The sequence below is a fragment of the Rhopalosiphum padi genome, chromosome 4 (assembly GCF_020882245.1).
Source record: "Rhopalosiphum padi isolate XX-2018 chromosome 4, ASM2088224v1, whole genome shotgun sequence".
Classification (NCBI taxonomy): domain Eukaryota; kingdom Metazoa; phylum Arthropoda; class Insecta; order Hemiptera; family Aphididae; genus Rhopalosiphum; species Rhopalosiphum padi.
This window is the reverse complement of record NC_083600.1, coordinates 6,162,125-6,177,453: the sequence shown is the minus strand read 5'-3', so window position 1 is coordinate 6,177,453 and position 15,329 is coordinate 6,162,125. Positions and strand designations below refer to the sequence as shown.

General features: G+C 31.2%; 1 protein-coding gene across 7 annotated transcripts in view; it reads right to left on the bottom strand.

The window, feature by feature from the left end:
• Positions 1 to 1,253: 1,253 nt before the first annotated feature.
• Positions 1,254 to 15,329, bottom strand: part of LOC132929543 (protein grainyhead-like) — a 101,412-nt gene continuing 87,336 nt past the window's right edge. For 2 of the 7 annotated variants that reach the window (XM_060994947.1, XM_060994953.1), the window contains 8 exons: positions 11,982 to 12,076; positions 11,350 to 11,406; positions 10,286 to 10,384; positions 6,738 to 6,917; positions 6,359 to 6,549; positions 5,409 to 5,622; positions 3,860 to 3,924; positions 1,254 to 3,324 (listed from right to left, as the gene is read on the bottom strand). In XM_060994947.1, coding sequence (XP_060850930.1) covers positions 3,192 to 3,324; positions 3,860 to 3,924; positions 5,409 to 5,622; positions 6,359 to 6,549; positions 6,738 to 6,917; positions 10,286 to 10,384; positions 11,350 to 11,406; positions 11,982 to 12,076 — 1,034 coding nt within the window. In that variant the 3' untranslated portion in view covers positions 1,254 to 3,191. Of the gene's footprint in view, positions 3,325 to 3,859; positions 3,925 to 5,362; positions 5,623 to 6,358; positions 6,550 to 6,737; positions 6,918 to 10,285; positions 10,385 to 11,349; positions 11,407 to 11,981; positions 12,077 to 15,329 lie in introns of those variants that run through there. The other 5 variants (XM_060994948.1, XM_060994952.1, XM_060994950.1 and 2 more) reach the window with 5 other exon arrangements.

Sequence of the window (15,329 nt, the reverse complement as noted above, 5' to 3'; positions counted from 1 at the left end):
TATTATTGTAGCCCACGACGACATTTTTAAAATTAAATTAGGTAGTAGTACTGAAGTATACCTGCGAGGGAGAGTTTATAATCGGCCTATTTTAGTTTCCATGGACCAGAAACTCTTTTGTAGCGGAAAAATAAGTTGGTACCTAGCGATTCCTTATAAATTCTGTCATAACAAAGTTTTACTGCCGTTATTATAAAGATCACAGCCCACAGGTTAATTAATTAATAATGCGTACACGTAATTCATGTTATAGAAATTTCCACAGTGTTGTGTTTTGATTAAAGTTAAAATATTAAAACCGCCCTATAACCAGAACTTCAACACAGAATATAATAAACCAAGAATGATTTTCAGGTGAATTGATTTTTTATTAAATTAAAATAATGCATATTATAAATAAATAAAAATAATAATACACCGCTATCATGCACTGTGCATGGCGAGACGGGAGTGAAACAAGACCAGTTCTTCCTCATGGGCTAATAGTGTTGGCCCCACGATTAAAGATATCGTATATATCTTTAATCGTGGTAGGCCCCAAAAAATTATCTTGTAGTACCTACCACTAGTACCTATTATTTATTGTATCATATACGTTATATCATTGATTATAAATAGTACTATTTACTAGTCTACTACTATTTATAATCAATGGTAATATATTATGTAATTTTTTTTATAAATATAATCGTGTGTTGAATGGCGTATTGTAAGCAATATAGATACACAACTACACAAGTAACAAAATGATAACTGTACTTGACAAACACTTTAAATTATTGACATGCGTTGTTTCGTAAACTATAGACAAAAATTACACAACAAAAATCGGACAAGTTAAGTAGATTTATGACGGGTTGTATGAACGATGACTAAACATTTATTGAATCAATAATGAGCTAATAGCTCCTTAAATATGATTTACTATTTAATGGCCCATGAATGGATTATTACATTTTATCGAACCATTAAATGTATACATTTTTCATGCAACCCGACATTAGTCTATTATAGTTTGAATTCAAACTACATTTAAATTTACTTAACTTTGAAAAGTGGTAGAGTTAGTGGTGTATTTTTTTTTTTTTTTTTGAGGAGTGAGGCAAGAAGACAAAAAAAATTATATTTACAAGATTCTATTTTATAGTGCATAAATATAAACAGTAATCTGGGGGTTCATTGCACCCTTTGTAGTTACCACTGACAGTACTGTATTAATATGAATATGGGAATAAATAAATAAATAATTCCAATGAATTATATAAATATATATATTATATATAAAATAATTGGACTTTAAACTAAAATTTTGCAATCAACATATACAATGTTTAACATAACGACAAATAATTTTGACATAAATTCAAAACTAAAATTATAATTTCAAAAGTATTGCAAAAATGCCATTTTATTGACCATAAAAGGCGACAAACGCTTGAACATACAAATATATTATGATATCATAAATATATATATATATGTATATATATATATATTACTGACAATCATATGGTTAAGACAATAATAAACATGTTATTCAATTACTAATCAGTATTGGCAGTATTGACAAAAAAAATAAAAATAAAAATAATAAATAGTATGATTATTACAATAATAAATTGTGTCGGTTTAATAAGTGGCAACATATGCATCTTTCAAAATCATATAATCATTCGGGATAAAAAATAAATAAAAATGGCACACTGTCTTGGCTACATTTGTTAATAATTTTATTGAATAATGGAAATGTTTGTAGCATAAAAATTGCACAAAAAATTATCATGCGTGCTGGGTCTAACCTTAATTTAATTCAATACTAACTAAATACTTTAATACTTTTAAAAATTAATTTTGATAAAAAAAAAAAAAATGTCTTATATTGAACAACCAGCAACATGAGATCAAAGTTACTATAAATGATACTAATTTTGGCAATTTCAGATGTTTAGACCACTTTACATGATTACTTAACAGATCTCAAGATAGATACATTTTGTATTGATTGAAAATAATAAAATTAAACATAAATGGCAAGAAATATATATCGTTTTACTAATAAATAGAGCAACAATTCAAAGTTAACTGGAATGTTTTACGTTACGTTTTATATTATTTACATTTAACATAATACATAATTATTTGATATAAATTTGGGTAAAATTAAAATATAACACGAATTAACTTGAACTTATAATTACAATAGATAAATAAAAAACAAAACATAATACTTTTAAGTACATAAAACTAATTAACTCTACATTAATATATTTTATTTTATAATAATTAAAAATAAATGTATTTACAAAAAAAAAGATAAGTACAAAAAAACGTTTTGAAAATATTAATTTCGAAGTAACATGGCAAAATATGTTTTGATCTACGTTTACTTATAATAATAATAGTATCCTCGTCCCTTGATAAAAAAAAAAAAATAAATAAAAAAAACAAAACAAAAAGATATACCATTGACAACGTTTTATGAGCAAAAATATAAACGATTAAACAATATTGATAAAATGTATTGTCATGATGATTTAAAACTAAATTGTTTCTCAAATGAAAATTGAGCAAAAGAGTTTGTTTTGAATACTTTGCAGTCAAAATTTGTAAATCACAATTGATCAAATTTAAATGTATAAATATAATTTAATAGCTAAATTAGTTCATAACTATTCTTGTTTATCACATTAAATTAATTTTTGATGTCTGCAAAATAGTAATCATTACTTAATAAAAAATATATGTATACATATAAAATTATTAACCTATATATATATTTATATATATAAACTTAATTAATAAGACCAATTAAATAAATCTCTAAAATACTGTTTCATTAAACAACTTAAAAATAAATTGACTGAGCATAAGGTGTGCGCAAATTTCAAAACTTTTGTCATCATAATAGTGTGATCAATCAATCACTTAAGTACAATAAATATAACGTCATGAATGTTCATATGGCAATTAAATATAAACATAGTCTATAATATTATAATTATGTACACTATCTTATTTAGATCTAATAACTATTTTAAAACTATATAATATAATCGTAATCAACTTGAATAAATTCACATATTTCTTAAACAAAATATAATGTTAAGTGTAAAAAAATGAGCATAGCTTGGTAAATTGATAGGAATTTTTAAGTGTTTTATTTTTCATTTTAAAAACAATTTGATTGGCTGTTAATGGTCCATAAATTCAATCAGTATAATATCAAGCATGTTCTCATTTTCTTCGGCATGTCTGACTTCCAATAGAAATGAATCTTCATTACAATAATATTTGAGCATATCATTATCAATTTTGGCCGTAATCCTGTAAAAAAAAAAAAAAAAATTATTAAAATGAGGAAATAGGTATGATTAAGTTTTTAAACTAATATGTTTAATTTTTTTTACAGAATATAGGTAAGGTATTTTCACCTATGAGTTTAATGTTGTATTTAAATGCAAATTTATGTTGAATATAATATGAATAGGTATTCGCAGAAATTTATCTTAATTGGTTAGTCAATTAACATGGGGGAAGTTTGTAAACATTCTGAATATAAAAGACCTTAAAAAGTTTCTCCTATTTTTTTAATTGGTTCTTTTCTGCGGATGTCCTTCCATAGACCCAATTTTTAGTATATTATTTTTATATTTGGTTATTTTCACATAGTATAAGTAGGTTATAAGAGCTTTATGAACTCGAAATAAATTAGTTGCTAAAGCGTTGTTGTTATTAATAGTTAAATTATAATATTTATATTCAGGAAAGCATATACGTCCGTCGACTTTGACCCAGTATTTTTAAAAATTGGAAAAGCATTTAAATAGAACTTAAAAAAAAATCAAACATTTCCACTTACCCTTTTTTGTTTTTTCGATACATGTTACTAATGCTGGAAGCAGAAATTTTGTACTTAGCCTCAATCTGGAAAAATAATGGGAAATAAAAATTAACATGGAGTATGTATATACTCCTAAGTTAAAAAAAGTAAAAAGTAAAAATGGACAAACATCTCTAGTATTTTTTTTTCCTTAATTGATAATTTAAGTTATATTTTGATTTGAAAGTTTAAATTTGTATAGTATATAAAAATAATCGTGATGGTTTGGACGAAAAAGGATCACTGGAAAACTATGTTAGTAGCCATGCAAAGCGGGTAAAAACATACTTAAGAGATAAAAAGATGTACCACTTACCAGAGAGAAGGTGAAAATATCCGAGAATAAGCCATGCTGCATTAAAAAAACAAGCAATATGACATATCATGAAAATATATTATCATTATGGTTATTTTAATGCTCTAGAAGTAATGGTTATTGTGTTTAGAATCCGGTGCGAGATTTTTACCAAAACATAATGCACAAAAATGATCATGAACAAAATTTGTATTTCTAAGCTCTAAAGTTTATTATAAAACTGGTGGTTTTAACGAAAACATTTGACTACTCCGAGCGATAAGCTACCGACCCATAGCTTTCAATACACACCATAGTTTTGTGAAATAGTGAATACAAATTAATAATTAGATGGTTAATAAATTGATTATGTATAAATTTTTGAAAATATTTTAATTAAAAATAAATAAAAGCGTGATTAAATGTGGTTTGTAGGAAATAATATGTATAATATATATTATAAATACTATATTATATATTATATAAACTATATAGATAGACGGATAAACCTAATAAAGCTTCACGAATATAAAAATATAAAAAAAAAATAGGATCCTTATAATTTTTAGCGATAAATGTGCTTAGCGATTGCGTGTTGGGAGATGGTGAGTTGTGTGTTGAGCGCAATGAATACATATAGAGTCCAGTGTTACACGAAAAAAAACAATGAAATTTACTGCTATAATAAATTGTAGAAATAATTATTTTTATCGAGCGGAAATAATTATTGTTGTATTATACAAAAGATGCGAATGTTTTGGAAAATAACATTATAGTTTAGTACAACGATAAATGGATATAATATACTAATTCTATAGAACAAATCGAAAAATAAGTGATATAAGAAAGCGAAAATGTTTTTGTTAGAAAACGACGTATCACAATGAGTTGTGTTGGAAGAGAGAACACTCCACCAAAACAGGTGCAGAGGGAATAAAAGCGTACAACATAGTCGTCCATAGTCGTTGGAGAGGATTCAATTGGAAAGGGGTCGGGCAGGCAACAGGAAAACTACGGAAAGAGGCGCGGCGATTGCGATGAGCACAGAATAATATCATCCAAAAGCAGCACGGATATTTTCTCGATTAAAAAATGTAATTAAAATTTAAAAAGATTATATAATAATATAGGTACGTGTATATAAATATACATTAAAAAAAAAAAAAAAAATAATAGAGAATTTATACTTGTTTGTCAATAAGTACTTCAATAATAAATGAAGTCTGTGCTTACAGCATTCAATAGTCCCTGGGTCGTTGGCGGTATGACGTGCAGAGGCGTGTACACGTCCTCAGCGTCCTGCCGCACGTACAGCATTACTCGCTCGTTAATGGGCGGCACTTGCAGCTTCGTTCGCTTGTTGGGCGGACTCGAGAACACGGTACCGTCCGTGGTCAGTCCGCTCTGGTCCAGTACTTCTTTCTTCTCGCTGTTGTAATAAGATACGCTGATGTGTAAAAAACATGTCTTATATATGAATGAATACGCAACCAAACACTCGTAGGAGTATTATATATAGTAGAATAAGAGTTAAAATAAAAACGGCGGCAGGTACCACAGTAGTAAATAGGGAGATATTTATGGATTATATAGATAATAATATTTTAGTCATATGTATATTATGAAATAGTAATAATAGGCTCGGAACTTAATGTGCTAAAAAGCATCAAAATAATTAATTAAATATGTACTGAATAATTTTAACATCACGCCACATGTATAAAAGTTTGTTTGTTGATTTTATTCAACAATTTGATTTTTCTTATAAATTATTTTTAAAAAAAATTATAAATTATAGGTATATATTATATAAAGAAAAAAAAAGAAAATAAGCATTACATATTTTAAATTTTTATTCTGACGAAACAAATTTGTATCGAATCATATATGCCCTATTTATTTTCCGAATAAATATGCAAATATACGTATTAAGTCCTAAGCCTCGGCTTAGCTTAGCAATGGACTGAAATATCGTAAAATATTAAATCTGCCCATTATCATTGATCGACCCGAAAACAATGTGCCTAGGAACGGACTTTGGTTTATTAAGTTGACCGGTTCCGTCAATTTCTATACACAATATGTATTATACACAGACTTTTGAAATTATCAGTTTGATATTTTATATTATGCTATTAAGATAATTGGGAAGTATTGATTGTAATACACATCGTTACACTCACTTATGCGTATCCGGCGGGAAGTGATTGTGGAACTTGAGTGTCTGCGTAGTCGTCGTACCAGCTGGCTTGTTGGCCACACCAGAGTGCAACAGGAAAGGCGACGAGTGCTTCAGCGAACCAGGTTCGCCGTTCGATAGACTAGACGTGTCCGTGTCATGTCCATAGAATCCCTGAAGTTCCATCGACGTCAGCTGAAACGTCCAGACACGTGTCATTAATATAATATTTTAAAGTATTAAAATGGTTTTATATTGTATGATAATGGCGAGTAGCACATGCTGTTGTAGCACTTGTAGCGCCTTTTATTACGACCTAAATGAACTATTTTGCCATTTTCGTCTTGTGCTGGACATAAAATTAACGTAATTAAAATATTTACCTTGTCGATGTCCTCGGCGGGTGAGAACAATACTGGTGGTTTGTTGAGGTCGCTCATCGAATAGAATTCTGATCGCTCGCATGGCGGATGATAGAGTTCGTCGATCTTCTTGCGACCCGTGGCAGTCATTTTCCGTTTGGCCGCTCTCCGCTCTTCGTCTCTGGTCTTCCTTTCGGCTCCCTAAAACCAAACAGTCGTTAATAAAAGAAAGCAGAAAAAACGCACATAATAAATTGTATAACGTGATATACGATTCGTTGGATCGTCCAATTATAATATTAGATAGTAACATTTCGGAATTGCCGAAATTTGTGCCGTCATTAATTTGTCGCGAACCCGGTAATTTCACATAATATAATATATATTATACATCGTACACGCACACCATATATGTATATACCTACGATTTTTATTATTATTAATGCGTTATAATGGCATTTATTATTATATATTCTGGGAACCTCAGCAGGTCCAGGCGTTATAAATCCTCAAATAAAAAAGATTACACGTTCCATGTACACCGCCGGGTAATTTAAACGATTATATACCTACTATTTTTTTTCCACGGTCAGTATATCATAAACTGTCGGCCGTCCGGCATAAGCCAGTAAATCAATAAAACCATAATTAAACGAATTTTTTTTACCATTCAATTTATATGCGGTTTTTTTTCTAACAAACGGATGTATAATATAATTTTATTAATCGGGAAAGTTTTTTTTACACATGGAGGTACTCTGGTAACTGTCGCACGAGGAAAACTCTGATGGCGTAACATGAATATCATAATTTATGATTTGTTTCTCTGTATACATACACACACACATGTGTAAACTATATAATATATATCTATATGTATATTATACATGTTTTAGGTATCTTTGTACTCGGGTGACTGAAGCAGCGAGAACATATTATATATTATTATATACGTATATAGGTATATATTATATACATATATATACGAAGGCGATTTGAAAATATTATACCCTGTCATGCGTTCAAATTTATTAGTCGCTCAGGTCATACGGCCGTTACCGCGCATAACAGTCTCTTAACTGCAGCTCACAATTATAAATTGAACTTTATTTTATTTTTATTTTTTTCGACATCGATAAATAACATGCTATTTATGTTTTCACTGCATTATAATATTATATATGTATGATAGGTACATACCTATTATTAGTTACGTCTATACACAGGAGTATGTATAGTATTTTTTTCATGTAGTAATTAAAAAAAAAATTATACATACATGCACTTTTGTAATAAGTATGCATATATATACGTTATGCGGCGGCCAATAACAACTTTTTATGTTCTTTCTATTCTCGCGGAAACATCATGCACGTTTATATTATAGTAAAATTATTTAATATTATATGTTTCTATAGCCCCACTACCCCCGCAAGTGACAACAGCCCGCGTAGATGCATATTTGAGACCCTGACATTGCTATCGGCTCTATTAATATTATATTAAATTATTAAAAATTTATAATATTATTAATGAAGTCCGTCGTCGTATGATGGAGCACACAACAGAGTTTCGATAAGTGACGAATAATCTTAACATTCGACCGATGAAAAAAATAATACCGACAGTTTAAAATTGCGCAAGTGTGATCTATACGCAAGCATAATATAGTATAGGTATATGGAGGATCCGAAAGATTTATAAGATTAATCCGAAACCGAATTCTAATCGGACACGCATTAGGCACATGCAAGCACGCACATCGACGATATCTACCGGTATTTAATAATATACACGAGTATATTATATAATAATATTATAAATACATAAAATATCAAACCGAGATTCATATGACGCCGATGCCGACACTTTCGACATGCGTCCGCTGTTAGTTTTATGGCTTTACAACTAAATTTTAATGACTTTTATTGGAGCTAATGCACCCCAGAGAAACCTATTATTTATAACTATTATGCTATCTCGATGAATAATGTGTCCGTTTGAGTTTTGTTTATTATTTTATTCTAATGCGTTGGTCGATAAAAAAAAAACTTATGGGCGCTTACGAAATGTCGAAAAATTCATTAGGCGGCCGATGAAAATAAAACATTATATCTCTAATCTATACGAGTAAAATATATTATAATAAGCAGACGTAAAATCAGAAAACGCAATATCGGTTTAATTCAAAGATGATTTTCGACAGGTTATTCGAACTCACTCACACAAACAACAATATTAAAATATTATAATTTATAAGTTTATAATGTTGTTATCTATTAGCTGATATCATACAACAGAGACGCTGCAGCGGTAGTTCTGCGATTTCAATGGTTTCCGGATAGGGATAACGGTCGAGCATTTGCGAATATATATATATATATATTTAATCGCTCGTAATATTGGTATCTTATTTATACCCATATTATAATATACTTTGGATACGCGTGCGCAAACTGTACAATGGGGTAGACGGCGATTATTTCTCTTCTCCAGTGACCGCGTTGAACTTCAAAAACAAAAACACCGTACACACTTGATGTCTAAAGGTACTGTATCAAATCTGATTTTGAAATCTCTCGAAACACAGTCTTTTATTTCTAAGATTTTTTTTATTATTATTATTATTATTTACCATTATATACGAACATTAATACCCCGCGGGAATCGAATAAATGTATATATATATATATAGCGTTTTAAATACATCCTTTGTCTGCGGGGGTCACCACTCACAAGGAATCAAGACACGACACGACCGAGCGAGCGGCGGTGTTATCAGCCAGCTAGGCACTCCTCGTACGAGTTCGAGCAGTGTTTGCCTATATAGGTATCCCGACGAGATTGAAAGAACATGGTATGTTTTTTTTTCCAAACAAAATATTAGAAAACAAGAACACGTTACACAGAGGTTGTTAATTTCGGTGGTCCGACTACGGTGTTCATATATATTTATACACACGTAGAAGAGATGCGTGCAGTAAATTAGAAGCCTCTGACCATTTGTACATGTATACGACTAGGAAAAAAAATTAAGAAATATATTATACGTGTATAAAAAGACACATATATACCTTCAAGCTGCGTCGTCGTCCATGTCTGATCTACCGGTAAGATACCGGCGAAGAGTTTTTGGGGGCCGAAAAAATAAATGACCTCTTCAGCGCTGTTTTAATAGACAAGGCGCATAGTTTTCTACGTGTGATGCCATACACACTATGTACGAGCACATTACACACACACACAACAATATTATTTTATATTATATTATTATACGCGGCTTGTATTTGTAAACATAAACGTATACATATATACGTGTTGTATAATTGCCAACGTGTTGGATCATAAAGCATGTGGCGGCGTACGTATAGTACGAGTCGTATATATATCCTAATATATTATATTATTTGAAATGGCGGTGCAAAAATTATACATACCTACGTAATTTTTTTTTATATTTCTTCCATAAGATTAACCGACATTAAAACGACCAGCCCCGTAAGACCATAAATAGAGAATAAACGTTTTAAGAAAAAAATATAAAATATAAAATATTTAATTAATCTTACCTTATCACAGAAAACTTTGATTTGACAATATCCCCTGTGGTACACAGGTCCGTCTCTCGGTTCTTCGTAGGTGTCGATTTGCAGGTGCAGCGGCAAACCCTGGAAATAAATTCGAAATCGTAGGTATAAATATAAATATGATATTTTATTGGGGGCCGATAATAATTTAATTAATTGCAAAAATTCATGTCAGTCACCATTATATTATACTCGAGCATTGCACACGTATCTACCTACTTTTATAAGAATTCCGTTTAATAGTAATGTATAGTTGTTTCGCGATATATATACCGCATACCATTTCAATTAGCCCAAGGTAGTATAGTGACTGTGCAACAATTAAATCGAGATAGATGCATAAGCAAATATAGTGAGCAGAGCGTTTATTCGAGAAAAAATAATAATTACTATATTAATTTATATTAATTATTATATTTTATTTATAAATATATACAAATAATATCGCGTGTACATATTATGCGCAGCACAAATTAATTTCATCTGTATGTTTTGTTTTGCTCTTCTTATTAACTTGTCCAAGGTATAATTAAATAATAATGGCATTTTATGTAACTGTTAATTTATTATTCAAGAAGATAACCAATCGAGTTTTGTACTTGCATATTATGCGATTTTGTGTTCGTATCTAAATCATAGTTCATACCATAAATTTATTATTTATTATTTAAATTTTTTTATTATTTAAAACCGTGTTCGGTTTACTGGAACGCTAATTATTATTCTTAAGATTACAGTTGGCCTTGGTTATACGCGATATCTATTTAAACAGGTACGGTTTGAAGAATATGACAATATAAAATATATCTAATAATCGCATTTTTTTAACCCGTGTATATGGTTCGGGCCAAGGGGTCCAATGGACCGAGCATAAAAAGAAACCTCTGAGACACCAATTAAGATGTTCCCCGCCGCCCCCGTAGAGAGACGAAAACAGCGTGAGTTCGTTTTTAATAGTTTATTTTTTTGTTTAATTTTATTATCGTTTCAAAAAGGGGGAATAACGCTCTCGCGTGCGTTGAGTAATAAAATATATAAAAACTCACCTTTACGCCTTTTTGGCTGCTGAAATCCGTACTCAGACATTGCACGGCGACGTTGATCTGAAATAGAAAGAAAAAAATATTATTTATTAAATAAAAAAAAAACTTATGCATATATTATAATTTATAATACACCGTGTGATTATATTTGATTGGACTTGGAAGCCGCGGGTAATCCGGATTATTGTGTGTAAATTTCGATTTCAAAATCGCTCGCCGTGTGGCATCTCCGAATGGGTTTTTTAACCTCGTTTAGCACACACACAAACGGCCCTCGGGCGATTTGTTTTTTTTTTCTCTCGTAGATATTGAGACTAGCACAAGCCGGGAGTTCAGCAATATATATTATATATATAATATAAAATAATCTCTTTTCGTTTCACTTCTCCGCGGCTACTACGTGATGTAGATATTAATTACCATTATTAAAAGATAAATACGCGGCGCGATTTCCTTAGAAGAAAAAAAATACCGGTCATTAAATGCGTAGACGGTTAGGAATTCGGACGACAGGTTAAAAAACAGATAAAATTGTTCTCGTTACTCTTTAATTATTGTCTCCTATATATGTACGATATACTTGTGTATGCGTCTCGTACGCGTGTTTGTATCAAAAACAATATCATGAAACTTACTTTTGCTGGACTCTCCAGAGGGTTCCAATAAATGGCGATGGCGTTGTGTGATACTTCTTCAATGCATCCCACCAGGCCTGCACTGTTTTTCGTGTCTGTAAAAAATAAAATCACCATTATTATTGTAATAAGATTAGTTTTATAATGGTATATCCGCAATTTATATTCGAAAACAAAATAGGTAATAAAATGAACAGAAATATCGACGGACAGATTGCATAAATTTAAACACGTGCGTGGCGCGGAATCTGATGCAGTATAATAAAATTCGCGTTTCGTATATTTTAAAAATTTTTTTTTCGTTTCTTTTCTTGGCACCACTCCAAGTCATTTAAATTTATCCTTAACGATGCAAACTCCTCTCGTAGCTCCGGCAAATTACAGTAATCCTTCGAGTTCTGATCAACAGCAATGCACACACATGCCGCACATAGCAAACATTATTGATTATAAATTAATTTTACAGCAATCAGAAATAACAGGAATAATTAAAAAAAAAGAAAAGATAACTGGCATAAAAATTTGTATACGTATAGGTAATACATAAAAATTGATTTAGTAAACGGTGACGGCGTGAGATGAGTGCAGCAACGGGTACACCTTCTGTGTATACATAATAAAATATATTATATTATCGTTTATATATATATATATATATATAGGTACTGGAGTCGAAGTTGTACGACGAGATGTTAATATACACTACAGAGAACTGGATTGGATATCGCACCGTTGCACGGCACAACATCGTTGGAGGCGGTTTCGATTTTTATGAATGAAGTGCCGCTCGTATAATAATAATAATAATAGCAGTACTACAATAGTAACTAGCTATACGTCAAAGATATAATATAACTTGATTTCAATAACAGGTCCCGACGCTACTACCGACTATTTATATGGTACCTATACATATATATATATTATACGCTACGACGACGAGTAGCGTCTACTTACGCGGTTAAATATATATATTAACTGTGTATGTGTGTGTGTGTGTATATAGGAAGAGGAACCTGATTATACATAGCCAGTGGCCTTTGCTCCGTATGCTTGCACTGATGCATATACTGCACGCGGTTAAAGAACAAATGGGTCAGTGCAGCGTTCGTTATCAGGTTTTTCCGGTCCCGCCGACACGCGTTATAATAATATATACATGTAGACACCCGCCCACGCGTCGAGCACGCGTACGGCGGTGATGTGCAGTATTTACGCGCCGCGAGAACGCCGGAGAACCGGAAATCATCATAGGCGATTATTTTCCCGACATCCATCAGACGTAACGATATTTCTGTCGAGCGTGCGTCATAGTGTTATTAATTGTACGCGGGTTAGTAATAAAGTATACGTCAACGAAAACCGATAAATACCCAAAATCGATCTAGCGGAGTCGTGCCATTTATATTTTATATATTTACTGACTTAAACGCATTACAAATGAGGCGCGATTATAATGATATAATGACACTTGTTTGGTACACCGCGAGTATTATTAAACGGTTTGCTCGATTAACATACGCGGTCGTCGAAGCGATATTTCGGGTAAAAGCACAGATATGCGGAGAGAGAGAGAGAGAGAGAGAAAGATGTCCATATCATTATATACGAGTAGGTACATAATATTATAGTACATTATTTTGTGTACCGTGTATGATGGCGACGGAAAACAAATGAGATTCACTAAATGGACGACAACGACGACGACGAAGACGATGCGCTCACATGGGCTGGCCGATATCCAATTATAATACCTAATGAGAAACGACACGTCGCCTGCCTCTATCGGTAGATTTGCATATTATATATCTGACAGATGTCTCGAAACAGAATTCCGTCTGTACGGCACATATTCATATAAATATATATATTGTATAAACGTGTTGTTTTTTGTTTTATGCGTATAAAATTATATTATATTATGTTTGTATGGGTTTTTTTTTCGTGTTTTTTTCGGCGAATTTGTCAGATATCGTCTAAAAGCAATGCCATGTATATTTTGTAATGGTATTATTATAGACAAGCGCGCGCACACTACACACAAGTGTTTTAGACACATGCGACTTAACTTTTTACTACGCGATGGACGTATTATATTTGTGAAGGGCGAATTAACATAAATTAGTAAAACCAAAAAAGTATACACGTGCAGTGGGTATATAATACATATAAAATGTAAATCTTTTTAAACGCTATAGCCCCCTCGTCTCTTTCACCTCCAAATAATCATCCGTTTCTCATCGTGAGCGCCCGCATTATTATTAATACTGGATCGAACTAATCCTTATTTGTATACGATTTGGGTCAGTGTACGCGTGTGTCTAAAATAAAAATATAAAAAATAATAATAATAATTACAGGCTACTAGAGAGAGTCAAATGTTCACGATTTCCTCGGAGCGAAACAGTGGTACCCCCCGCCTCCACCACCGAGTTAAAAAAAATATTTTCTTACACCCAACGCATTGAAATATTAGTGCAGCCTCCGCACAACCTAAGGGTTATCTTAGTATGGTTTAATATAGACCCGAACAGATCGCGGTTGTATATAATAACCAGTTTAAACGCGCTATTACTATAAATAATGGAGTTTTGATGATTATGATTACACGCATACATATTATCTACCCCACCCTATTTTTTTTAGGACCGTGCGAATTTATGCCGGTTAATTACGAGTTACAACGTTACGCGTTTTTCATTATAAAAATGATATCTTACTGAAATACGTGCTCGCGATTAGAATTTTTATAAATATATAAATATATTTATATATAATATTATATACATTATATATTTATATTATGTAACATGTATGTATAATTTTAGGTATATTATATCAGGATGGTGGGTCCGGCTCATGTGCGTGGGGTTGCCGAATATAACACTAGAAATTATGTATACATTTTTCGACAAAACGCGGCTGAGGTGAATTTTGAAAATACAATAAACTATAACTAAAAACATGTAAGTATGTAAAAAAAAAATAATAAATAAATAATAATAATAAAATAAGCAAGAACAACAATCCTAAGAAAAACGCGAAACAATGGGACATTCGTACACGCTCACGTGATGCAGAAGGATGAAAAAATTTACGATCTTGAAAACACAGTAGGCCATTGTTATTGGGTTTTTGTTTTTCAGTTTCTGTAAGTGTCGTGGACAAAAACTATAAATATCATCTAAAGAGAACAATGTAGATTTTAGTGTGTGCACGCGATTTTATTTTTTATTTACGAAAAATATATCGTGACGAGTTTTCTAAAAAAAAAACCCAAATTGAAGATAGCAAACCGATAACGTCAATTAGGGAAATGCTTCTTCGTCGGTGTTATTTAATTTATTT